The following is a 25,960-nucleotide window of genomic DNA, read 5'->3' as shown; positions in this document are numbered from 1 at the left end:
GCAGTACGAAATACTCATCAGCACCTTCCGTTTACCCTTAGCAGTCAGCTCCTTAAGGAGGTGCGCCAACATAATAAGCGCAACTGGCGGGAGAAGATTACAGAAGTCGAGACATACGTACACACAATTGGAGCATTGTGCCAAACGCAAAGTCAGGCGAGTCCCTTATCTCGATTAAAAATTGATCCAAAGGCTGTCTATCGTAATATATTTAATAATAGACTTTAACTACAGTCTGTCTTAGTCTTACAAAACTGCTATTGAAATCAAACAGTATGAACAGACGTCTCGACGGACGAGAAGGAAACACTACTCATTGACCTAAATTCAAGATTTATACTGGACGACAAAGCTCCACGACTAGGCTTAAGTAGTATGTTCATCAGGCATGACGCTTTCGGCCCATGAGAGGGACGGAAGAAGAATATAGGTATTAGATGCGGTATGGTGTTCACTCATATTCCGTAGGGATCAAAACTATGGGGTCAAGATTATTGCAAATACAACACGGGGACAGTCAAGGCTCAAAGTTTGAGACTAAAGATCCCCCGAAGGAGGTATATTTAGCTATTCGAATATCCTGGCTCCGCGATCTCACGAACTGAGATTTTTCAACCCCAGCAACTACTCTAAACCATAATTGAATCGAGAAGGAAATACCGCGAGAGTATATTAGGTCGCAACACCGACTTCTTCCCCCTCTTTCTATTGTTTAGTAATTCGATGCTGTCGAATTTACGCGCCGTTGCCGTTGTAGGCAACCAGGTTGGGGCTGCCGCTGAGGGTGCCGGTGATACGGCCGGAGGTGCCGAGGGCCTTGATGCGGCTGGTGATGGCAGCAGGGGTGGAGAGACCCTCAAGGGCCTGGAGGTAGACGGCAAGACCGGCGACGTGGGGGGCAGCCATGGAGGTACCGCTGATGGAGCTGGTGGCAGAGTTGCCGCCGATCCAGGCAGAGAGGATAGAGACACCAGGGGCGAAGATGTCGACACCGGCACCGTAGTTGGTGAAGGAGGCAGGGCGCCAGCTGGAGTCAATGGCGGCAACAGTCAGGGCGTTGGGGGCGTTGGCGGGAGACTGGCTGGAGACGGGGAGGGGGTTGCCGAAGTCATCACCGTTGCCGGCAGCGACGACGGACAGGACACCCTGGGTGTAGGCGGCCTGGATGGCGGTGGTCCAGGTGGTGGAGGCGGGGCCACCGAGGGACAGGTTGATGACGGAGCGGCCGGCACGGGACTTGGAGGTGATGTCGTTCACAGCCCAGTTGAAGCCAGCGAGAATGGACGAGGTGGTACCGGTGCGGCCCTCGAAGACCTTGACGGAGATGATGTTGGTCTGAGTGCCAATCGTTAGTATCAATACGAAGTGGAGCAAGGGAACAAGAGCGGACACATCCAGCTGCGGGAGCGGAAGATCCCGTCCGACAAACTGGTGGGCTCCAGGCTCGGTTAAAGACTCACCTGCTTAGCAACACCGTAGGTGGAGCCACCGATGGTACCGGCGACGTGGGTGCCGTGGCCAAGAGTGTCAGTGTGGGTGCCGGAGAAGACGTTGTGGCCAAGAGTGACACGGCCACCGAACTGGGAGTGGGTGGCGATGACACCGGAGTCAACGACGTAGGCGTAGGTGTTGGCACCAGCCGAGGTGTCGTAGATGTACTGGGTAGAACCAGAAGTCTTGTGGGAGATGGATCCCAGACCCCAGGGGGCGCCAGTCTGGGTAGTCAGGGCGCGCTCCTCGACCTTGAAGTCGGAGAGGTACATGTAGTAGTCAGGCTCGACGACAGCGACCTGGAGTAGTTGTTAGCTTGGTTGTTTCCGTCACATTCCGTTGGGGCTGGTGTCTTACCTCGGGGCTGGCCTTGATCTGCTCAATGGTAGCCTCATCAAACTCGCCGGAGTAGGCGTTCCAGTTGCTGATGTTGAACTTGTTCTCAATACCGACAGTGTCACGCTTGCCCAGGGAGCGGCGGTGAACATCGGCAACCCAGGTCAGGTGAGACTCGACATCGGCGGCGGCGCCCTCCTTGAGGGTGACGATGTACTTGCCAGCAACGGCTGCGGGCTCAGCACGCTTGACAGCGGCGGGAGCGGCGAGGACCGCGGGGAGCAGAGCTCCGAGGGCGAGGGCAAGACGGCGGAAGCTGGCCATTTTGTTGATGAGGAAACCTTGAGGAGTAGATCAGAGGAGGATCGGAGCGGATGGGGCTGGAGTAAAAGAGACGATGAGAGGATGAGAGCGAACCATGGCTTTATACTTGATTTCACGACATCACGAGAGACTGAGATGGTGGAGTATTGCCAATTAGTCTACACGTTGACATTGCGCGGTTTGGTGTCGTATCTTGCGTGATGGTTTGCCAAGGCCTCACTTTCCAAGCCTGAAGCTGTCAAGCTGCCTAAAATGGTTCTAGAGCGAGAGCTACGAGGCGCCTCAACAAGGAAAGTTGTGGACTCGTTGGGGGCATACGAGAACGAGCGTGTTTGTGGAAACTGTTACCTTCCAAAACCTATTGCTCAGCTTCTATGTTGCCCACAGTTAGAAACCCCCCAGCTTGCTGTGGTCCTGCTCAGACTGATATCGTGTGCTTGGACACTGAGTTTACCGGGTACCAGCTCCGAGCACGGCCCCAAAGCCAAGCGGGAAGGGTCCCGGGAGTTGTGCCGATTCATCATTAAGCATCGAATCTGATTATCGGGCACCCACTAGCTTCACGAGGCAGTTCCGTGGTTGGCGGAGGCCTTGAATTGGCTAAATGCAATTTACCAATTCAATAGGGCGTCCAAAGCTCTTGGCTTTGGGTTTGCAGCCACTACCTCGTCGATTTCATTGATCAAGACCGTTGAACGTTACTTTAGCGGAGGAGCCTTATTACTCCAACTTATGCTTAATCTGGAAGGTCGCGTGTGGGCATTGGGCAAAGCCTATACAAGCGACCCAGTACTTAATTAAATGCGACATGAATCCACACACCACCCTAAATTCTTCCCGCCTGCCGTTTCCGTAATGATTCCCGAGGATAAACTGTGGGCTCGGTTCCCGACCATGGAGGCGGGAGATCCCCATACGGGTCAGTTGCCGACCAGGGGCATGGTCTTCCTGCTCTCAGTGCGACAAATACCCCGATCTGTCTCCGAGACAGGTCAGGCTCAGGAACGAGAAGATGTGTGATGGTGGGAGAATGGTCCGGGGGAGATCTAGGCGTAAGCATTGGTGCAACAAGAGATCACATTCAGCAGCTGCAGCCTTCTCAGTTTGGAACGATTTCAGAAGGGGATGACATATTCAATCTTCTCACGGCTTCGTATTCCTATCGCGGCGTGTTTCAGCTCCAGATGCATGTCCCTATATGGCCATCAAGGTTGGATTTATCACGACAAGACAAGGTGAGGATGCGTTCACTCCATGTCTGCGTTGGCAATGAGCTTCCCGAAAGGTCAATCCCGCCCTTGTCGAAAGCTGTTTTCCTTCGGCACGTCAGTACCAGACGGTTTTATGTGCTTATCCGTGGAGAAAGACAACCGGCTTCCCCGTTCCCAGTTTGGATACTTGCTATATGGCACAGGGGAGTACCAATGCAAGTTGTCAATCGATGCGTACTTTAAATGATGCCATTGAATGCCTCGCACAGGTGCCCGCCAGTCAGCTTCGATGACGCCAAACTTCCTTGTCCTGATACTCGATAAGATGTGGAGCCATGCCAAGAGCCGCAACAAGGAAGCTCGAACTGCCGTCACCATTGAACACTACTAGTGTATAGTCTGCAAAGCGAAGCCGAGGAGCTAAGTGTTTTGATGGACCGGGGACTGGAGTCAAGTGGCTGAAGAGCTATGGTTGAAGAGAGAAGGAGGGCGGCGGGGTCCGGAGGGTGGCCAGTCGCGTGACTCGCGTCATGGAGCCGGAATGGCGAGCGACAGCTTGGCAGCGGACGGATTCCTGCTGGTGAGTTACATCACACCACATTGCTCTGCCTGTGCCTGGCGGCCTCAAGGTTGTCAATCCCACCGCACGGCCCGGGAGACAGAAATAATGGCGGCAGTCAATTAAGGTAGGCCGGACTTATTGGTAGGGACCTCGAGATCGAGGCGGAGTTGGGCGGCACGCCTTAGAAGCTGAGGTGGAGTGCATTGGAATCCTTGACTCTCGGCATAGATCGCAGTTAATCTGGGGCCGGGACGAGAGACAATTAGGAAGGAGGTCACCCTGGCGACAACGGAGGTGTAGGAGTGATTCGCAGAATAGGGTCAGGCGAAAATGATCCATCGGCATCATGGCGCAACCCATCTGTCCGAGGACGTTTGCTGTGATTTTCCACTTATTGATGGGGCCATAGCTGGAGCTGTGTCAAAAGTCCTTTCGTTTCGATGTCTCCCTGGTTTCTTTTCCTTGTCGAAGCCTCAATTAACAAAAAAAACCTGGACTTGATTGACATGTGAAATGCGGAAAATGTTTTAGCGGCTCCATTCGGAGAGTTGCCAAGCAATCGGGTCCGTGGGTCTGATACGAGTGAGTCTCTAATGATTGATGCTGACTTAGCGCGAGGGATTCGGAGGCTCCAGAAACACCATTCAACTTCGACGATTCTCAAACTCCCTGTTTCATTGGGCTTTATTCAATCTTTGATTTGGGATGTCGTCCATGAGGCTCTTTTAACCATCGGCGGGCGGACGAGTGTTGCCCTGTTCAGTTACTCCAGGGTCTTGGAGGGTTGCACTACCTAATCGAGCAGACCAAAATCCTCCGGCATGCTAATCATGTCGGCAAGTCGAAGCTCGCATGCAATGCGACAATGAGCTCTACCTACAGGTAATGTTCGATTCCCGAAATCTGGGACTGCCGCTCTGTATTTGGGTCAACAATGATCTAACTGTGCACATTATAGTTTGGTTCTCAGTCAATCGAACCTGGCACCTTTTTCTGTCGCTCATTTAGATACTTTCATGTCGAAAACCTGAGATACCAACGAGCTGAATCCCAAAGGAATGAAAGTCCACCCGATCTCTCAACGCGCTGGTTGAAGCTGCAGTGCGACATAATCCTGAGGGAGGGTGTCGAACCCATGCTCTAGATAGCGCGCCATGGGTTCGGACTGGCCAATCTGCCCTTGGTATCGGAATCGCGGCATCCCCAGCTGCAGATGCCGCGTAGCGAGATAAGGCAGTCGGTTATCAGCCTTACACGATAGCCTGCAGCCCGGATGTGTTGGTGTGATTGGACCAGCGATGTCTTGAGAAATGTTCTTATTTCATCGATAATTGACATTTTCCTAGACCTCTCAGTTTCAGAATCAATGGAACTTGACGTTGAAATTCGAGGAAAGGTAACCAGTCAAGTCGATGCTCAGTGTTGGAGCAGCTCAGACCTGGATTTTTGGGCCTCAAGAATCCGGAAGAGGCGTAATAAACAGTGCCCTTTTCCGGATTCCAGCGCTCGGAAACAGGATTAGGTCGCGTGCTATGAGTTCTCGGCTCCCGACAAGAGCCCAGCAGCAATTTTCAGAGACTCCATTCGTTACAGATTTTCTATCTACTTACCTTGTATTTTGTTGAAATGTCATTCTGGCGTCATACCTGCACAGGTTACAACGATCCGGAAGTCAAACTTTACGGTATGTGTGAATTGAATAATATCTTACCAGGGGCTTGGACGTGATTCACTATGAACCGAAGGTCAGAACTTTGTTGCGGTAGAGTTTCCATGACTTCAAAAACTACCCATTATAGTCAAAGTGACAATGTGTTACAGTATGAAGCAAAAAATGTGTGCGCTACGTGATATCAATATCGTGTATCACATTGTTCCTATTATGCTGCTACAACAAAGCTGATTCGAGATTAAAGAGTGAAGATCGGTTTAGTTACACACAATTTCGCCACTGCGGCATCATGGTTGGCTTGAAATTAGAACAGACAGAACAAAACACATCCATAATTGATTGCCGAATGAATAACTGAGAGGGATTGGAAACTTCAATCATTGTGAAATCATACTTCCCTGTTTTAAAGTTCAGGGAAGATTGACGGGAGGTTTTTCAAACTTTGAGAAGTGTTTCAGCAGTTATGTATGTTTACAACTAGAAAATACAAAATGCAAAAGTCAATGCCTAGTCCCGGATCACCGCTTTACCGGCCTTGAGTTGTCAAAGAAAACAGACACTAGAGTTTTGAAAGCCATGTTAATAACTTTCAGAAAACGGTTCACGTATTCAAATATAGGCATATTTATAACCCATATATAATGACCTAGACTTGCTTGATAGAGATAGAATTGGGTAGCCGCGGAATTATACCAATGTCTTAGTTTAACAACTCCTACCCTATAACTCCCAGCAGACTAAAGTAAGCAGGAGATACGGAAATTCTGTCGCACTTTATTCCTATTTACTAAAATGATCGAACACAACATCTACATTTTGGTATCAATCAGCATTATTGATTCACGGCTAGTTAATACAAATGTATGCCATATCCTTCGTACCTACCTTAGAACAATAACAACATGCCACTACAAATGATCGCTCTTGCGTTCTTCATGGTTGTTCTCCGTATCTAGCGCATTCACGGAGCCTTCCGAGCTCTCGGCAAGAATGCTGTGCCGAATCCTAGACTGGAGCAACACCTCAACGTCTTGGTTCCCGACAACGGAGCCTAGGTTCAATATGTTGCAAGCGCGTATTGCAAATGATTTTAGTCTCTCGCCTGCTGGTTCTGCAAAGTAACAACCCCAATCTATTGGCAAGTTTTACCCTCTCAATATGACGTTTCAAATGTCATAGCCAAATGAACAGGATCCATTAAGAACTCCTATCCATGACATAATTCTCAAACTCGCCAAGTGCGTATCAGATTTGGCCGTTCTTCCGGCAATCTACAGTGCCCTCTGCCCAATGAGGCAAAGTGGGTGATCCACGATAACGTCAAGCACGCAGCGAGGATTGGCCTCGCAAATGCGCGAATGCACAGATGCGGGGAAAATTGGGGAGCAACACCAATTAGGCAAGTTTTCGCATTCCCGCGGATTACATTTCTCTTCGTGGGGATTGGTACAGCCAAGACGGCACCATCATTCAGCGATGATCTCTGCGTCGAAAAGCCCTTGGCAAATGGGTGAGGAGAAGGTATATAAGGGATTTACTCCCAGGCCGGGAATGCCGGTCGCTTCCACTTATATCCATGTATCACTGATTCTTTTTCGTGCTGCATGTAGACACACCTCTTGGGCTCCGAAAACTAGTATCTACTTATAAACACCAGCGTCCATTACACCAAACATTCACCGGATTATCTCGACGACATTCGTCCAGAAGCACAAAGATGCCTCACGCAGAATCCGAAACCGCCGCACACCCCCCAACAATCGCAGGCGTCAACCTCCACGTCAACGACGACCTCCTCGCCCCCAGCGAGGTCGAGCTCATGGTTCCCTCGGACCCGGCCGACGACCTCGATGTTCTCCGCCGACGCTTCCGCGAGAACGGCTACCTCCTCCTCAAAGGCCTCATCCCCCGCGACGACGTCCTCTCAGCCCGCGAATCGTATTTCACATCCATGGCCCCCAGCGGCGTGATCAAGCCCGGCACCTCCCCGCGGGAAGGCATCTTTGACGACGCAAAGTCGCCCGCGGACTACCCCGGCATCGGCGCAGGCAGCGTCAAGAACGCGCCGCCGGGCGAGACCGACAAGTCGGCCATCTTCGTCGACGCGGCCCTGAAGGCCCACACGGAGGACTGGTACGCCGGCTCCGAGGACGGCAGGGTGCGGGGCTTCTGCAACCACCCCGTCCTGCGCGACTTCGTCGCGCGGTTCACCGGGTGGGGCAACAACACGCTGACGGTGAAGCGTACGCTCCTCCGCAACAACACGCCGGGGAACAGGGCCATCGGCGTGCACTACGACCAGTCCTTCATGCGCTACGGCGAGCCGACGTCGGTCACGGCGTGGGTGCCCATGGGCGACGTGAGGCTGGAGGGCGGCGGGCTGATATACATGCAGGACGGCGAGAAGCTGGGCGAGGAGATTGAGGGCGAGTTCACGGCCAAGGCCAAGGCCGCGGGGATGAGCGACGAGGAGACGAGGAACGCCTTCAACGCCAACATGATGAGCACGGGGTTCCTCTGCGAAGGACCCGCGGATTTCGGGAGGCGGTACGGCAAGAAGTGGCTCGTTAGCGCGTACGAGGCGGGCGACGTCGTCTTTCACTCGGCGCACATGGTAAGCCTGTGTTTCTTCTCCCGGTCGGAACCTTAACGTGCTAACGGGGGCGTTCAGATCCACGCATCGACCAAGAACTACGACCCCGAGGGACGCATCAGGCTTGGCACCGACCTGCGGTTCGTCGACAAGAGCCGGCCTTGGGATACCGTGAGTTACATTCAAATGATTCAATATTTTGCATGAGCTGTTGCTGACGGAAACTAGCGCTGGGACAAGCACTACACCTTCGACGATGGGGTTTGAAGTACGATCCTGGTTCTTGTGTATTTACTGAACATGATGACGATACGAGAAGTTCAATTATCACTCTTTTAATCAATAGATGTGTGGATTTACGGATGTGTTTCAATCTTGAAGGTCACGAAGGCTGATCACGATGTATAACCGCGCGGATGAAAGTCAATCACCTCGATTGGAAGCTATCAAGCTCTGCCCACTGCTCCTTCAACGTCTTGACCAATGCCCCCGTCTTCCATTGCACGATATTTCTCACCTGCGCCAAGTATTTGATTGTATGTTCTCGCTCCACCGGATTTCTTATAAGGTGTCCGCCTGTGATACGGTCAGTAAGGCGCCGATAGCGGTGAGGAGATGGAACGGATGGCTGGCACTCCGACTTACACAGGGACAGCATATGTGCAGGTAGGTAGTATGCATTTACAGATTCGTTGGAAAGAGCCAAACCCATCAAAATACAGAGATAAAACGTGATTTCACGCTAGATTAATCGTCAGTCTGGAGGCGGTGAACTCTGGGCAACTGCTGTATCGCTGGCTTACCTCGCTATCAAGTCGCTTCTTGGTCCCTTCAAACCCCGCCGTCGGGTTCGAACTGTTGTAGTCGTGTAAACAAAAGATCGCCTTCGAAGCGTAATAGTATCCGAGGCCCACGGTAGCTAGGCATCTCAGCGTCAGCAAACAGCAAATCTTACGTCCTCCCACGGGCTTCGAACCCCGGAACTCGTCTCAGGGTTGCACAAAATAAGAAAGGCTCCATACCTGGGTCTGCAGCCATCCAGAGCGTCGGGAAGGGCTTCCCCCTTCTCACATCCGCCCGCTCGTAAAACAAGGGCTGGAAGGACACGGGCTTTTCCCGATACCAGCCCTCCACGTCGGCCTGCAGCTCCTCCCACGCCGCCGGGCTGCCCGTCAGGACCCCCGACCCGTCGCTGTCGTCGGGGAAGAAGATCTTGAGCACCTTGGCGAACAGGTACACTATGCGGTTCGCGTGCGCGGTGTCGTCGTTGCTCTTGAACGTCGACGACCGCTCGAAGCTCTCGAGGCAGATCTCGATGGGCGTCCGGCGCACCAGGTACACGTAGAGGGCCTGGCGGAGGTGCACCCAGCTCGCCGCCTCGGCCAGGCCGCCCTGCGTGACGAACCGCGCGATGGCGTCGTGGTTTAGCAGGTTCCTCGTGCCCCTCAGGTGATGGTAGTGCGAGTCCGTCTCGTTGTCGTACTCCTCGTACAGCCGCATGATGACGACGGCCGTCAACAGGATGGAGTCCCACGTCTCTGAGGGCTGCGAGAAGGCCTCGATGAGCAGCTCGATGCAGCGGTTGTGGTAATAGGTGCTCTCTAAATCGGACTTTTCGTTAGTCTCGTTGTTGCCTTGGGCGTCAAAGCGGCTGGCAAGGGCGAATATGCCGTTCAGTAGAATAGGTTTGCGCAAAGCCAGTCGCGGTACGTCGAGAGTGAAAGGGCGGGCATCGTGACATGCATCAATCTAAGTATAAGAACATCAGCTGCCGTGTTTTTGTCGATGGAGCTGATCAGCCCATGAGATTAAAACTCACAGAAGGTGCTATCCTCATGATGTAAGTGCGGAATAGAAATGCCTGTCGCCCGGTAAACCCGCAATGGTCCGGGTCTGCAGGCTGTGATCGGGGGTCTGCATCGGAGATGAGGCTCTCGGCCCGCTCTGAAGCAAGCTGCCCCGACCCGGCTTGCGTCGAGGGAGAGTCGCCTAGTAGGTAAGATATTTGGAGCTGAGGCTGCACCTCCGCCCCATGCCACTGGCCGCTGTCGGGGCTGAGGCCATCCCGTACCGAGTTCAAGTAGCCTGGGCTGGAAGCGAAGCTGGACCTGGGTTGGCTCTCCGGCGGCGGCCCGGCATTCAACACAAACCCTATGGGTGCACTGCCGTCGCCGTGTGAGCCGTGCCCCGAGAACCTCTGTGCGGGCGCCTCGGCGCGGAAACTCTGTCCCGGCGGAGGGGAGTAATCAAAAACGAGCTGGCTTTCGTAGGACGCCGATCCGTGCGGGGATACGTGAGATGCGAAGCTGCCGCTCCTCTCGCCAACGGAACGGGCAGAGGGGATCGGGGGCGACGACGAGGCCTCCGTCACGGTATCGTCTGCGCGGCTCGCCTCACTCTTGCGTCTAGCTGCATACGGAGTGAGTTCATGGAGAGCGAAAACGGAATAGATGATCGACGGGGAGGGCCGATACGGGCAGGAGGCTTAGGAGGGCGGGCGAGGATGAGACTGGGCATTGAGGATGATGATCATTTACAAACGGAAAGTCGGGCCAAACCTCTGTAATCGGTCTTCTGAATTCTGTCGCCGGCAGCCTTCCTCGCGCTGCCGGGCGCGTGCTTAAAGCGTAATGTCGTGTCAAAGTGACACTCGAGGTCGGCCTCGATGCAGGCACCACAGCCCGCCGCGCCGGATTGCACGACGCATTTGCGGTGACGCCGCCGGCAGGCGTCACAGCAGCGTCGGGGCTTCATGTAGGTCCAGCCAAGCCCTCGCTCCCAGGTCAGTCCAGATGCCCGAGTGTCATCCGAATCACATTTGCTGCGACCCTGCTTGAGTGTAATCAAACATGACGTGAATGGCCAGAGGGTGGGTATCCAGTCCAGTCCGAAAGGGCGGGGTGTGAGCAGACAACCGTACGACTTTCGTTGTTTTTTGTGCGGGGGAAACGCAAAGGCTGAATCCCGCGGAATACATGGCCTTTTGAAGAACACGGGGGACATGGTCGGGGCTCGGGATCGACGCTAGGCGGGGTGAGAAGTGCGGGGTGAGTCCCGGGGATAAACATGCCGGTCGTGACTTGATTTGCGTCATGTTCCCCGCGGACTGGGGCTTGGCAGGGTCTCCATATTAGTTAGTTGTCAGCCCTCTCAGCTTTTGGGGTAAGAGCGCAGACGTCGAGCGACAAGGTGAACCATCGTGTGTGGTATGGTGTTGTTTGCGAGTACTCGGCGGTGGTTCCATGGAGTAGGAGAAGACGACTAACAAGAGACGAGAGGAATGACCTGACTCGGGGTTTGAGCGTACGTCTCTCGGCAGGATTCGAAGAAGACTCAGCACTTGGCGATGGGCGTTGGACGCAGCAGGACCCGGTGAGTTATTTATACGTTCGCGAGAGAGCTCCCCGAGACTCCAGTCGAATCCCGCCTCATCTCCGACCTCGCGGGCCGCCGGCACCTGGTTGTCTCCATTTGCAGCCTGGTTTCCGCCTGCAAGGCGTCATCCGGAAGACCTTGGCTCGTGCGGGCGGGAGTCTGCAACTGGACCATTGAAGGCTTGATATTCTGCATAGATAACGAATATCATCGACGCAGTAGACGTCGGTAAAAGGACCCGTTGCCCGGAGAGTTGACGACAACCCAGCCATGCTATGTGCGAATAGTTAACACGCCTCAACCCAGGATATGTCGCCCTTGTTAGGTTTGAGCTGAGATACGGAAACAATCACTGACACTTTTTGAGGCTTTATCGAAGGACGGCCGTCGTTTGAAACAACTCGAGCTGAAAAGAGAGATCACAATTATGTTGTGAAGAGACCCTCTGATTTCTACGCCGGGGGGCATATGAGAATGACCGCCACGGGCAGCACCATGATCAAAAAGCAGAAATGCTGACCCCAGAGTCTAATACGGGCACAAGCTTTCAAACCTTCTCAGGCAGTTCGAGGCAGTCAAGACCATTTTTGGAATCTAGGGTATTGTTGACATCTTTTGTCATGATCCGTGAGGAAACACAATCGGTAACTGGTAGATTGGCGTCCCAGTCTCCCATGAAAGCACCAAGCTTGTCATTTGCCCAAAGCTTTGGCTCACTACTACCCAGTTACCATTGCACATTATGGCGGCAAGAGGGAGTTCATAGGAATCTTCAAGGAGCGAGCTTTTGAGCAGGATTACAACCAAGATCCGCTTGGGCCAGTTGCCGTACAGAATACAGCTGCATCAGACGATGCGTTCCGACTGTTGTTTTCGATGATTTAGAGGCAATTAGCAACTGCTCGTGGGGCTCTAGGATTCCCATATGCCATCCATGGCAAATGGATTCTTGTGGGAATGGTGCGTATATATATCTTCTCAACGGGCTGCAGCAGTTCCCGAGTCCATTGATGAATTGATACTGCCTGGTAGATCTACGCAATCGACAATTTGACTCTTCCAAGCCACCACCCTGGGCCTCTGTAAAGCAATTCAATGTGGCGAGTTGCCAGCTGGCTTCAACTGCTTCAAAGGCGCGGGTGAGCATGTTTTGATCAGGTCTTCTTCTCCTATTTCCGGGATTATCACGTTTTGTGGGAGGACGATAAATGAATTGTTGAAGATGACAATAGTTTGTTGAGGCAATGGCAGCTTTGTTCCGTCATTAGACAGTTGGTTCCATAACCCCTAGCTACGTAGTCATGGTCAACAGGAGGAGGGTTTAGCGCACAGCGGCTATTGAATGCTAGAAGCCTCGGTGTTGAAAAATTAAAGCTAGCGATTGCATTTTGGTTATTGGAGCGTCAGTGTGGCGCACAGTTTTGTGTGTTGGAGGTGTTGGCGAACCGCAACGAGCAAGCTTGCGCTAAGCGACCGTTCCAGCACATTGCATCAACTGGTTGGAACGATACTGCGTGGAAGTGCACGCAGGCACGACTGATTCTGGACCAGCAATTCAATTCCTTCAACTGGTCGAGAATTCGTCGCGTCCACGATGATGACCGAGCAAACTGCAAAAGTTAAGCCGACGTTGGCCTGATTCGAACAGACGCTCCCGAAGGAACAAGATTTCTAGTCTTGCGCATTAGACCACTCTGCCACAACGCCAGTGGATATTTGGTTGATGAAAGACGCGAGTCTATCGATACTGACACCAGCCTATCGGTTGGCTCTAGCTGGAACATCATCCAGTCGGCGGAGTAAAGGTAGGAAAACCAAGGGTCCTGTGTTACGTAAGGGGACGCGACCCTCCAGCCAGCACGGACGGAAGATGAGGTCGGAGTTACGTGAGACATTCGATCTATCTTCCTCGCTGGCGCGCTCATTTGCGACCTGCTGATCACCTTTTTAAGATTTGGCGGCGCCAGGCCCCCGGGAATTTCCCATCGGAGCTGGGTCTGGCAAGCCACGTTTTTCTCTTTATTTGGATCTCACGAGGGCTCAGCTCGAGGCTGGCTTTGTCGCGGTCACGTTGCCACCATTGGCTTCTGGTGGTCTGCTTGTGAGAATGGGCCACCAATGAGCAGATGACTAACAGAAAGACGACGATTGGCGGAGCTGGGAAGGGCAGAGGGAGAATCTTAGGTAACATGCCCAACTTCCATGCTTTGTAGTGCCAAGTCCCGACTGGGGCCAGTGGCAGAAGCGTCCCGACCCATCAGCAGAGCACAGAGCACCGGATCTTCTCTCTGCAGCATGCCGGCCTCCTCTTGTCTTGTCGTTGGGTCCTTCTGGATTGTCTGTTCGAAGCGGGGTCCCGGATGTCTGATGAGGTCCATCATATAGACGTTTCCTTTTTTTTTGTGGCTGCCATTGCTTCTGGTCTTGTTCCATTGCTGCCCCTTTCTCCGAAAAGACGGAGCAAATGCGGTTTAGCGGCACATGTCTCCGAGCAGCAGTTCGGTTTCCGGAAAACAGAGGCCCCCCTCCCCCACCCTCTCGTGAAAGAGATGGACTTGTCGGATGCGGATGGGGCCCATTGCGTCGTGGAACAATAGCTGAACAGCAAGACGATGGGCTTTGCAACCGCCTATGGCCCATGTGAACGAAACCTGCCACGGTAGCTGCGGGGACGGGAATCAACCAGCCCAAGGACGGGGGGTCTCCCAAGGTCCAGCCAAGGGGGCCCCAAGCGTGGGCCATGCTCAAGTGACGCGTAACTAAGACTGCACCGGCCGGCTTGGGGCCTGGGCGCTACCAGGGCATGAATTTTTACTTTTCGTCACAAGAGCCGTAAGAGATTGGCAGACGCTTTCCCGCGAGTCGGCTCTTGGTCACCCGAAGCACTCGATTTTTTTGGGCAGCAGAGAACCAACAACCGGCTAGAGGGGACGGGCGGCGGTCGAAACTGACTTCTCGCGCGTGCTGGGTTGCCAGCCGGCACGGCTATCTTGGTTTCCCCCCCTCCCCCTCGGAATAGAGCGGGAGCGCCGAGCCCCATGGGGTAAGTGGGAAGCCTATCACTGGCCCCAAGCAAGATTGGCGATACGGCCTATGGGAGGAACCGGGGCGAGGCCATGCGGCGAGGTGACGCCTTGGGCCTTTGTTTTCGCGCGAGGGGGGCGGGAAGACGGGTGAATGTTTGGCAGGGGGGATATATCTGTTGCCGGTGACGAGTGTTTGTTATCCTCGGTGCGAGGGTGAGGTTGTGCTTGGTCTTGATGGATGCCCGAGCCGAGTCCTTCGTGGCGGTGATGGCTGCGGGAGTCAGCATCGTCAGCCAAAGTACAGAGTGGTGAGAACGAGAACGCTGTGGACAGCAAGAGTCACCAGGCGATGACTTGAGATGACATCTATTACAAAAGAGTAACAATGACTGGGCTTGACATTGGAATAGAGGGAGGAAACCGATTTCGAAGCCAATTGATGCTTGATGCCGTGATTGCTTGGGACATATGGTTACTGTCTTTCTTCCGTCCATCATCATCATCATCATCATCATCAACAACATCAACAACATCAATATCACATCAGCATCTCCCAGTGATTAATAGCAACCAACCAACCGCCGACCGACCCAACCCCAGGAGTACCCTATCGGCCCCGGCTACCTCTGTTCCCCCAGGCGCCAAGTGGTTGCCGAGACCCCTGCGGCCTTCAGTACGAGGAAATCCAGGGCGCAAGGAACGGCCAGGACCCACGCCCTTCCGAAGGGGTTCTCACTGAGAGGGCGGGAAGACGACTCATTAATTAGTTGGCGACGCTGGACGAGGTTTGAGTGCGGGAGCGCCCTGGGGGGGGGACCATCTGAGGCTGTGTGACTCGCTTCCGCATTTGGCCGAACCAAGTTACCGCCCCCCCGCCCCTAAAAATTCAAAGGCCCCCCCGAGAACGGCTCATGGGTTATTTAGGTACCTGAGTATCCGTACCTGACATCATCATCGTCAACTCACCCCTTTGACTCGTGTGATCAAAGTGCCTTCTCGTAGCCCTTCTCTTACGATTCAATCAAAGAACCACGTTCAACTCTCTGCAGCACCCGAGATTAGATTTGCCCGTGTGGGACGTGACCGAGTGGCAGTAGAACAGCACCCCCGAGAGAGGACCAGAACACTTTTAAAGAAAAGAAGAAGAAAAGCAGGAGAAAGGGGGGAAAAAAGAGAAAAAGCCTACCGTCGCCTCACCTCACCTCGCCGGTCACGATGAACTGCCCTTCGCGCAACGACGACATCACGCTGGAGCACCCAGACTGGAACCAGAACCCGCCCTTCCTGTCGGCCGACCTCACCACCTGCGAGGACCTGAACGGCATCGCCAACGCCCGCGAGCAGCGCCGTGCCCGGAGCGGTGCCGGCGATGGGTCCGACGGCCGGGCGGACGAGATGAATTACCAGACGTTGCCACGTCTGCAGCCCGATCGTCGAGCTGCCGTTTCGGGAGGGTGGAAACGTGGTGAGTAGTCCCCCCCCTCCCCCCTTTTTTCCCCGGGCGTCGTCCCTCACCGACACCGGGTGTGATGGGCCGTGTTCGTGTGCGTCCAATGGAGAGTGTGTGGGGGGTGCGTTGCGAAGGAGAGAAAAAAGGGGGCCAGCGATGTTGAGCCGCTCACCGTTCACCTCTCACCGCTCGCCGCTCACCGCTCACCTCTCTCACCACTCTCGGTGTGCACCGCGCCCATCACCAGCGACGACTGTCGTGCAAGACCCGCGCAAGCAACGGAAGACCCGAACCGACTTACTGACGCTTCAACTCCAGGTTTCCATCCCCGAAACACAAAGGTGCATGGTGGTGACGACCATGCGCCTCTCCTCTGGGCCTCCGCGCCCGCACGCTCCGCCCTCTGGGGCTGGGTAAGCTGGATTCTGTCCGTCGTTGGCTGTTCGGCCATCATCTCGGCTCTCAAGAGCCCAGAGGCCGTCGCCTCGTTTCTCGTTGCATCCAAGCAGACTGCCCAAAGTGAGTATCCAGCCCGGGCCTCGTTTGCCGCTTCGCCACTTCAATTAGCCTACTGCCTTGCCTGCCTCTTGTCTATAATCTCATCTCACCTCACTATATCTCATCAACAACACCCCCTCCCCCCTGATCACCGTGAGAATCATGTAAGCTGACCCCTCGACAGCCATTGCCAAACGCTCCGCCCGCGTCGCCCGCCGCTCGACCTGCCCGACCGGCGGCCTCGGCGACGAGGACGCCTACAACACACCCCTCCACGTCGGCGCCCTCTTCATCATCCTCGGCGTCTCCTTCTTCGCCTGCGCCTTCCCGCTCATCGCCGCCGCCATCCCCGGCGTCCGCATCCCGCGGCCCTTCTTCTTCGCCGTCCGCCACTTCGGCACCGGCGTCCTCCTCGCCACCGCCTTCGTCCACCTCCTCCCCACCGCCTTCATCCTGCTCGGGAACCCCTGCCTGAGCTCCTTCTGGGTCGAGGACTACCCCGCCATGCCCGGCGCCATCGCCCTCGCCGGCATCTTCTTCGTCACCATCATCGAGATGGTCTTCCAGCCCGCACGCCACATGTCCCACGCCCCCGCCGCCTCCGTCCTCTCCCCGCACCGCCCGGAGTCCGCCTCCGACGACGACGACGCCAACCCGGGCTCCCACCCGCTCGAGATGGCCCCGAGCCGCGGCGCCGCCGGCAGCCTCGGCCGCACCCTCTCGCGCATCGCCCGCGACGACGAAGACGCGCAAGCCGGTGACAGGCTTGCCAAGCGCGTCGACGAGGAGACCCGCGCCGTCGCCGTCGACGCCCACGGCGCCATCGTCCTGTCCCCCGCCCAGCAGCACCAGAAGGACATCCTCCAGTGCATGATGCTCGAGGTCGGCATCCTCTTCCACTCCGTCTTCATCGGCATGACGCTCAGCGTCTCCGTCGGCCACGAGTTTGTCATCCTGCTCATCGCCATCGCTTTCCACCGTAAGTTGGGCACCTCCCCTACCTCGTGATTCGTTCTCTTCAGCCATAACCATCACCCCCTCTCTCCTTTTGAGGCCCCCCTAGTCTGCATATCCCCCACCTGTTGAAAATGAGAATGCAAATGTATAAACTAACCGCACCCCCCCGCACAGAAACCTTCGAAGGCCTCGCCCTCGGCTCCCGCATCGCCTCCATCGACTGGCCCGCCGGCAGCCTCCAGCCCTGGATGATGGCCCTCGCCTACGGCTGCACCACCCCGATCGGCCAGGCCATCGGCCTCGCCACCCACCGCCTCTACAGCCCGGACTCGGAGTTCGGCTTGATCCTGGTCGGCACCATGAACGCCATCTCGTCCGGCCTCCTCGTCTTCGCCGCCCTCATCGAGCTGCTGGCCGAGGACTTCCTGTCCGACCAGAGCTGGCGCATCCTGCGGGGCTCGAAGCGCGTCTGGGCCTGCGTCCTCGTCTTCTTCGGCGCCTTTGGCATGAGCCTCGTCGGCGCGTGGGCCTAAAGGCGCCGGCGGTCGGAGGAGGGGACCAGTCCGCGGTCTGGTCTGGCCTCGCCGCGCCTGAAATGTCGCGGTGAGGCGTCCATTCGGGTGACGTCGATGAGGCCTTGCACGAGGGGGAGGGCCAGCTTGGATCTCCTCCTCGTCGTGTCCTGTTGATGTTTTGCTTTCCCGTTCACTACCTCGGTTGGGGGTGGCAATCACTGCCCGCCCGCCTGAGTGTAGTGTACCTGTCGTTGACATCGAAGATTCCGATGTCTGGTGGTTTCCGTTCGTTGCAAGCCACAGCCTGGAAAAAGGACTGCTGGCCTTGAACAAGTAGAGTGTTTTTTGTCATTTGTTTGGTCCCGCGTGTGGACCGTCCGCTCGTTTGAAATGCCTGGCAAGGCCGCAAGAGAATAGTTTTAAAACAGAAAGCTAGACCTAAAAACAGGGAATAAAATGTTTGTTTTCTCCCAACCGCTGGCGAGCGATGAAGCAGATGGCCCCTCCACCACGTCTATTTTGAACCTCAATGTCACCCGTCCAAATCTTCCTATCGTTCAACCGCCTGTTAGTGGGCGCATGGAGTGTCCATAAAGCCCCCATCCGGGCCAACAATCTCAGCCCACAAAGGTGAAGTTGGTCGCGTCCGACCAGGTCGGGCTCCCCCCGAACCCGCTATCATAGCTCCTCACCCTCTCCCCGCGCCCCCTCCGTCCTCTCATCTCAGGCCCCCCATCACCCCCGCCGCCACCTCCGCTCCCGCCCCCTCTAGCAGCACCAGCCGCCGCAGCCGCAGACGTGGCGGCATGCCAGGCCCGCATCTCCTCCGCGAGCCTCGTTTCCTGATCATGCCTCTCCCGCTCCTCGCAGAGCCGCTGGCCCAGCGCCTCCTCCGCCTGGCTGAGGTATATCGGCCTCTGCGGCTGCGGCTGCGGGGCCGCCGGGCGCCGCTCGGGGGGGCACTGGAACCCCCACCCCGCCGCGCCGTCGCGCGCAATCATCGCCGCGTGCGAGGCGCAGCATACCGACCCCGCGCCCTCGCCGGGGAGGCCGCGCGGGGCCGGACACCCCGGGACGGCACACGCGTGCGTGGCGTCGCAGTAGCTGGCGTCTGGGCGCGTCGCGTCGTGGCATCCGGAGACGCGGCACTCATGCGCGATGCAGAACTGGCACCCGGGGACGGCCAGCGGGTCCGCGGCGCGCGGCGACGGGCAAGAGGCGTGGAGGCAGGCGTGCAGGGCACAGTGCCGGCCGGAGGGCTTTGACGGGTGGTCGCAGCCGGCGCCGGCGCATCTGTGGGCGACGCAGTACCGGGTCGTGGACGGGTTTGTGGGGTCCGCAGTCGGCTGGGGGCAGGCTTTGTGGTGGCACGTATCTGTATATTCGAGTTGCGGACGTTAGCATGTTGGAAGAGGAGTAGGAGACACGGTCGAGCCGGAGGGGGAGGGGGCCCGCGGACAGAAGTATAGGGGAGCAGAGAAAAGGGGGACTTACGGTTCTTGCAGTAGAGCCGGGCCGTGTCCTCGGCGTTGTCTTTTGGCTCCCGGCAGGGGGTGTACATGCACTCGTGCTGGGGGCAGAAGCGCACGTTGCCGCTGACCATGTTCACACAGCCCGCCGCGACACAGGCTTTTGGCAAGTCTGGATTGGCTTGTCAACATCCGATGTCACTGGGACCGGGGGGAAGGGGGGAGGGCCCACGCTGCCAGCAAACATCCTCGTACCGACCGCCCGAGGTAACGGCCCTCGGCAGCCCGCACCCTTCCGTCCGGCAGAGTCGGTGGTCTTTGCACCAGTTCCCGCCGTTGATGATGCTGTTGCAGTCGCGGTCGGTGCAGCTGTGGCAGGGGCAGTAGAGGCCGTTCTCCGTGCGCGGCTCGCCGCAGCCGGGGATGAGGCACATGGGCGTGTGGAAGCCGCACATTTTGGACTTGCTTGACCGCTTCTGATGGCACCCGTTGAGGGAGCAAGTGTCTATACGAGAAGGCCAGACAGGGTCAGCGTGAGGGGATACGGCCATGGGGAGCCTCGGAAGGGACAAACGTTTCTGGCAATAGGGCCAGTCTTGGCTCGTGTCGGCGCAGATGCGCTGGCTGGCGCAACCCTGGGACTGGCAGCGACGATCTTTTAGAAACCAGTGGCTTCGTTAGCACATGGTCCGGAAGGACAAGACGGCAAGGACGGGAGGAAGGGGTTATGCATACGATCCTCGCAGTACTTGGACATGCCCGCCTCCTTTGGGTTTGGGCACATCAGCTCGCCGAGCCGCTGCCGGCAGGCGTCTTTTTGCTCGTCAGAATGGCTAGAGCACAAGGATGGGTTTGATGAAACTTACGATCTTTGCAGTAGAGGGAGAGCAGGCCCTTGCCCTTGGTCCTTGATTCGCATTTTAGGGACCGGCGGGTGCAGCAGGCGTACATGCACTGCGGCCGCGGCCGCGGCGGAGGGGCCTGGCGGGCGCGGCAGCTGAAGAACATGTTGGACATCTACGTGTCTACCTGGTGAGGGATGGAAACTGAGAGTCGAGTTGGTGGGAGATAGACTAGGGATCTGTCGAACGGCCGCGAGCCTTTTTGCAAGTTGCGCAAGGAGCTAGAAATATTCATGACGTATCTGCGGATGTGATGATATAAGGGGCTCTGCACAAAGGAGGAGGATAGAGAGACATATTGGAGATGGCATCAGTAGCATCGGTCTGGCCGGCGTCGCTCTAGGTCGTTGGGGGAAACACATGAATTTCGCATCCATGTCGATGTATTGAGGCCATGTCTACATTCAGAAGGGGTACTTTTGAATCTGAGATTGCACCTCTAGATTAAAAATGGTGTTTAGAGATGTATGATTGAGATATCGGGATCCTACATGCGAAAGATGCCAAAGATCCTGAAATGCCCGAAGTGCAGCACGACTGGCCCATGTGGGACGAACACCAAAGCCGGAGGAAAAGATACACGGTTACCAAGTGACATGGATCATGGCTCAAACGCAAACGTCTCTTTGCATCGCCATCGAGGCCGGTAGACGGCAATGCATTCTCGGTAGATGACAACTGACACCTGTCTCTCTGTCCGAATATGTCTCGATTCTGTCACTACTTGGTTAGTTGAGGTAGCCCCTGTTGCCCGTTGTAACTCTGAGAACACGATCGCGTTGAATGAATGCCAGCAATTGTATCAGATCAACAAGAGAAATTGTCTTCTGCAGAGTTAGAGACAAAGAGTGACACCTCTGAGGACGCAGCTGACGTACAGCCATCTGGACTTGAGACAGACAGGTCTTTTATTGTGAGATCCAATCAGGCATTGCTCATATTGGCGACCCAATTGTTATTTTCTCCGTCTTGGATAATCAAGACATATCTGAAATTGTAGATGGCCTCGTAATAGGTGACTATCAATATCTCGAGAGTTGATGAGCCCTCCTGATGAAGCAGCGGCATAGGCAAGGTGGCATTCACGCCGAAGCAGACCGAAACCAGGGTCCGGAGGTGAAGCCACGGTGAAGCCACAGCACCTATGGTTGGCCGCCACTAGCCACTGTTCCTGCATGTCTAAGTGAGAAAAGATACGTTCCGCCGCTCTTTCCCCCATCCAGGCAAGCGCTCTCAGCCACACACCCTCATTAGCCTAAAACCAGCCACTTTACCCCTCCCCAGCGTCGCCTCACCAGCCACGCCAATCGCGAAATCAAGTTTCCCATCCCGGCCGCGCCAGGAATGTGAATCGGCATCATCGCCAGACATTGCCAATCAGCCGTCCGTTGGCCCTCCCCCTCGTCATTGGGGTCCCCCAGGACCAGACGACCCCCGGCAGACTCACTGCCACCACAGGCGTCACTTGTTATTTCCTGCTTTTCTATCTGCAGTCCGTCTTTATCTCTGTCGCAGCCGGCGCAGCCGTCACTCGCTCCCATCTGCTCCGCGCCAGATTCCAGAACACCGCGATTACTTTGTGCCTCAACCAAGACAATATGCCCTCAGGCTCTCTTTGACGACCCAAACATTGCAAAAAAGAAGATTACGATACTGAATCATCTGGCGACATCCATTCGCTCACACAATGGCCGACGAAGAACAGGCCATCCAGCGCCCGGCGCAAACATACCAGACTCCTGACTGGGAGACGCCCACTCCCAATAAGCGGCGATCACTCTTCGAACGCTTCGTCCCAGCGACAGCCGCGCATCGCCAGAACAATGCTGCCACTGACAGCTTCGCAAAGGAGGATGCGGCCCATCAATCCAGTTACACATCCTCGCTCGCCCCGGCAACCGGCGCAACGGCTGCGACTGCGACTGCGACGGCGACCACAAAGACTCACTCCTCCTTCAGAGCCCGCTTCGACGCCCTGCTCCCCCCGTCCAAGACGTACCTTGGCCTCTCCCGAAAGCGATTCCTCCTCTTCGTCGTTCTTCCGATCGCCGTCCTCTTCCTCTTCGTCCTGCCCCTCGCTCTCGGGCTCGGTCTCTCGAAGCGCGGCGGCGGAAAGCAGGACCTCCCGCTGCCCACCAACAAGGATGTCCACACAGGCGACCTGACGTACTACAATCCCGGGCTGGGCGCCTGCGGCCAGACCAACGGCGACAGCGACATGATCGTCGCGGTGTCGCACCTCGTCTGGGACGACGTGCAGGAAGGCGGCAACCCGAACAGCAATCCGCTGTGCGGGAAGAAGATCCGCGTGCGCCGCGACGGCGAAGGCTCCGTAGACGTGACGGTGGTGGACCGGTGCACCGGCTGCGAGCCGACCGACCTGGACCTGAGCCCCGCCGTGTTTGAGCGGCTGGCGGACAAGGACGAGGGGAGGGTGACGGGCACCTGGAGCTGGCTGGACTGAGCTGGCCTGAGCTGGCCTTGGCAAGACGGCCGCAGCCTTCGCACGTCGGGCAATTGTCCCGCCGGCCGGGGCTGCTGACGATGTCTGCGAGGATTGCGAGGATTACGATGAACGAGCCGAAGAGGGAAAGATGTTGCGCAGTGTTTGGAGTTGCTTTGATACCCCTGTCCCCGTTTCCCGTTATAGATACCATTTCGTACCCCACTTGAATACGAACCTTTCCCATTACCTCGTCAAACGCATTGGGCCCTCGCCGCCGCCAAGAGGCAAGGCGTGTGCTCTCCAATTGGCCGTTGGTCCATCTGACTGCAACTGACTGCAACTTTAGTGAATACCCGTCATCCCTCTTCTCCCCGGATGAACCTGGTGGTGTGGGTTGCTATTGGTGTGCTCGCACCCATCGTGGATCTCTGCTTTGTTTTGCCTCGATCCCGATGACCCCCTCCCACGCACTACTCGCCTCAAACCATCTCAGGCGTCAATATCTTGGCAATCCAGGAATGAAGTTCGTTAGGCGCGGGGGAAGAAGTCATTCACAGAAAGTTACCTGTATCAAGGCTTGCTTGCATGGCACCAAGATGTCTCACCCTCTGAAGGTTCGTTTGATCTCGGTCGATCTTGTGAACACCGTTATAGAGCCTTATCGAACATAGATCAAGGCGAGGTTCGCGCAACAAGTACGCTGGGATCCCTTTAGTTGGTGTCTCGCAGAACCTGACTACTGTGTCTTGTGTCAAAGGGGGGTGGGACGCAGTGGTTACTGTTTTGCTCCTTTTCAACCGGCAACATGACGTGTGATCAAGGACTTGGGATGACCGTATTCTGTGCCGCACCTCGCCGCCAGAGAAAGTTACGATGTAGGCCGCCCATCATCCAATAATGGGCCTGTTCGGATGTCATCGCAAGCACATTGCCATTCGGAATAGATGCCGGGTATCAATCGGTTCAATGACCGGTAAGTTGTATTAAATTTTACATCGTCTGCCATCCAACACCAAGCAGACCCAGGGTATCCCTTAATGTCTAAAAAAAGTACAAGACAAAAGAAAAAGTCTCCGCCAAACGCCGTCCTGTCTCGCCTTCGTATCATTTGGGTGGCCGCGGAGCTAGCCTTCCCACGTCGCCTCCGAGCTGCTCGTCGGCAAAGCAGCTGTACAAGCCGCGTTCCAGATCCAGGTCCATCGTCTGCCGCCGCATGTGCTGTTCTTTGCTTTCCTTGTCCCTGAATATGATCTCGGAGTGCGACGACCTCCTCTTCCCCTCCTTCCCTGTCTCCTTCTCCGTCTCTTTCTCCGCCTCCCCGCGAGTCGGGCTGTCGCGCTCCCCCTCCTGCCTCAAGATGTACTCCTGACTCGAGCTCGGCCTAAGGGTCCGCGGCGGCTTCTGCAGCTCGAGGTCGCCCGGGTGGAGCCAGATGCCGAAGCCGTCGAACGTGTCCCTCTTCCCTGTCATCGGCGTCACCAGGGCCCGGCTCCCGCCCATCGACGACACGTGGGGCAAGTCCTTGTGCGGCGTGCGTTCCGGCCCGCTCGGCGAGGGCATCACGCCGGCCGTCTTCAGACTCCGCAGCACCGGGAACCACTCCCTGAGCAGCGGCCAGAAGAGCGGCAGGTTCGCCACGTAGACGGCCACGCTCGCCTCGCGGACGTACCACATCATGTAGGTCGGGCTGTACGGGCTCCCCAGGTTGAAGATCTTGGTCAGCAGCGCCGCGATGATGACGCATATGCCCAGGCTGAAGATGAAGGTGAGGATGATCTTCTGCTTCCACACCACGTTCATCCGGAACACGAGCGGCAGCGGGACCAGCAGCATCAGCATGTCGGACGAGATGTTGAAGAAGGCCTGCAGTATCGCGTAATGCTCGTACGTCGTGCACTGCGGGTCCGGGGGCGGCATGGCCCAGTAGTTTTTGAAGGGCCGGCAGGCGGAGAACATCGTGATTTGCGTCGCGACCCAGCCGACGGCCACGTAGATGCCAAGCCAGCGGACCATCCGTTGCACGGCGAGGCCCAGTGTGAGGCGGGTGTACAGAATCAGCAGGCAGACCTTGAGGACGTAGATGAGGTTCAGCATCGCCTGCTCGGAGACGAGGACGATCTTGGAGCCCTCTATCCTGTCGGCGATCTCGTCCGCGGTGAAGGTTCCTTCCAGCTCGGGCGGGTAGAGGTTTGAGCCGCCATGCTTGAGGACCACGTTGAGCGAGATCAAAAGGAGGGTATAGAAGAACTGTAGGCGGATGGACAGTTAGCTTTCGATGTTGACGGAGGGGTTGCTTTGGTGTGTTTTGGACTCACAGCGGCCACCAGTTGCAGATAGTCGTCGGTTTGATAGTTGCGTGCTCCTCCCAATTTCCTTGCCCTGCCGTATCTGGATTCACGAGATGTTAGCTTCTTCGGTTGTCGTGAGATGAGCTGGAGGGATTCAACACACAATCTGAGCAGGATGAATACCATCCCTATCCCGTAATAAACCCAACTACTCCTCTCGAAATCTGCGGGGAACCAGTCATAATTGTCTACCATTTGGGCGGTTGAGTGTCCCAAGAGGCCCGAGGTGTCGAAGGGCTTTTTCGCTGCGAGGACTCGAGGCAGATGTACGGAATTCCTGGCGACCTTCGAAAAACGGTATTCAGGGATCTCTCATGATCCTTCCCTGGGGTATTGTTCTGGAAGAGATCGATGGAGAACAGGGTGTCACGGAACTAGGGAGATGTGCGGAAGGAATGCTCTAAGGATAGATGGCGAGGAAAGACATGGACGCTTTCACCATGAAAGACACGACCCGCAGCCCCCATCTTCCGTATAGATTAGCCATCACCGGAACAATACCTCCTTGCAGAGCCAACGATGAAAAGAATAGCATGCGACTATTTGATGGGGCTAACAAAGCAAAGGGCGGAGCTTTGCAAGCTCAAATGACTGCAACGGGACATTCGACAGCCAGGGCGAAGCCAGAGCTGGCTCGAACTTGGTGAGAAGCGGCCTGTAGAGTTCATAGCTCGCCATGGTTCGGCGGCACTAAGGTCACTGGGAGGACGCGGAGGCGATGGCCCACGTAGCCTCACACCGAGCCGCATCTAGTCTAAAGAGCTACACGGCAGTGGGGCTTATCT

General features: G+C 56.1%; 7 protein-coding genes across 7 annotated transcripts; 3 read left to right on the top strand and 4 right to left on the bottom strand.

The window, feature by feature from the left end:
* Positions 1 to 735: 735 nt before the first annotated feature.
* EsH8_II_001205 (S8 family peptidase) lies at positions 736 to 2,151 on the bottom strand (the record flags this gene model as incomplete). Its single annotated transcript, XM_083264503.1, has 3 exons — positions 736 to 1,335; positions 1,461 to 1,790; positions 1,849 to 2,151. The coding sequence occupies 3 exons, from the start codon at positions 2,149 to 2,151 to the stop codon at positions 736 to 738; spliced, it is 1,233 nt and encodes a 410-aa protein (XP_083121825.1).
* Positions 2,152 to 7,313: 5,162 nt separating this feature from the next.
* EsH8_II_001204 (uncharacterized protein) lies at positions 7,314 to 8,456 on the top strand (the record flags this gene model as incomplete). Its single annotated transcript, XM_083264502.1, has 3 exons — positions 7,314 to 8,210; positions 8,268 to 8,360; positions 8,418 to 8,456. 3 exons carry the CDS (start codon positions 7,314 to 7,316, stop codon positions 8,454 to 8,456), a joined length of 1,029 nt encoding a protein of 342 aa, XP_083121824.1.
* Positions 8,457 to 8,750: 294 nt separating this feature from the next.
* EsH8_II_001203 (uncharacterized protein) lies at positions 8,751 to 10,943 on the bottom strand (the record flags this gene model as incomplete). Its single annotated transcript, XM_083264501.1, has 6 exons — positions 8,751 to 8,765; positions 8,875 to 8,931; positions 8,993 to 9,108; positions 9,212 to 9,938; positions 10,009 to 10,598; positions 10,748 to 10,943. The coding sequence occupies 6 exons, from the start codon at positions 10,941 to 10,943 to the stop codon at positions 8,751 to 8,753; spliced, it is 1,701 nt and encodes a 566-aa protein (XP_083121823.1).
* Positions 10,944 to 15,805: 4,862 nt separating this feature from the next.
* On the top strand, positions 15,806 to 18,028 carry EsH8_II_001202 (ZIP zinc transporter-domain-containing protein; the record flags this gene model as incomplete). Its single annotated transcript, XM_083264500.1, has 4 exons — positions 15,806 to 16,055; positions 16,359 to 16,559; positions 16,723 to 17,517; positions 17,670 to 18,028. The coding sequence occupies 4 exons, from the start codon at positions 15,806 to 15,808 to the stop codon at positions 18,026 to 18,028; spliced, it is 1,605 nt and encodes a 534-aa protein (XP_083121822.1).
* A 599-nt stretch (positions 18,029 to 18,627) lies between these two features.
* On the bottom strand, positions 18,628 to 20,496 carry EsH8_II_001201 (uncharacterized protein; the record flags this gene model as incomplete). The annotated part of the gene is made up of 5 exons (XM_083264499.1): positions 18,628 to 19,385; positions 19,505 to 19,605; positions 19,735 to 20,134; positions 20,215 to 20,292; positions 20,346 to 20,496. The coding sequence occupies 5 exons, from the start codon at positions 20,494 to 20,496 to the stop codon at positions 18,628 to 18,630; spliced, it is 1,488 nt and encodes a 495-aa protein (XP_083121821.1).
* Positions 20,497 to 22,068: 1,572 nt separating this feature from the next.
* Positions 22,069 to 22,845, top strand: EsH8_II_001200 (RlpA-like double-psi beta-barrel-protein domain-containing protein-containing protein; the record flags this gene model as incomplete). Its single annotated transcript, XM_083264498.1, has 1 exon — positions 22,069 to 22,845. One exon carries the CDS (start codon positions 22,069 to 22,071, stop codon positions 22,843 to 22,845), a length of 777 nt encoding a protein of 258 aa, XP_083121820.1.
* Positions 22,846 to 23,931: 1,086 nt separating this feature from the next.
* On the bottom strand, positions 23,932 to 25,370 carry EsH8_II_001199 (uncharacterized protein; the record flags this gene model as incomplete). The annotated part of the gene is made up of 3 exons (XM_083264497.1): positions 23,932 to 25,074; positions 25,143 to 25,215; positions 25,279 to 25,370. 3 exons carry the CDS (start codon positions 25,368 to 25,370, stop codon positions 23,932 to 23,934), a joined length of 1,308 nt encoding a protein of 435 aa, XP_083121819.1.
* Positions 25,371 to 25,960: the final 590 nt, after the last annotated feature.

Source organism: Colletotrichum jinshuiense, chromosome 2, assembly GCF_051148585.1.
Source record: "Colletotrichum jinshuiense chromosome 2, complete sequence".
NCBI classification, from domain to species: domain Eukaryota; kingdom Fungi; phylum Ascomycota; class Sordariomycetes; order Glomerellales; family Glomerellaceae; genus Colletotrichum; species Colletotrichum jinshuiense.
This window is presented reverse-complemented; position numbering and strand designations above follow the sequence as displayed.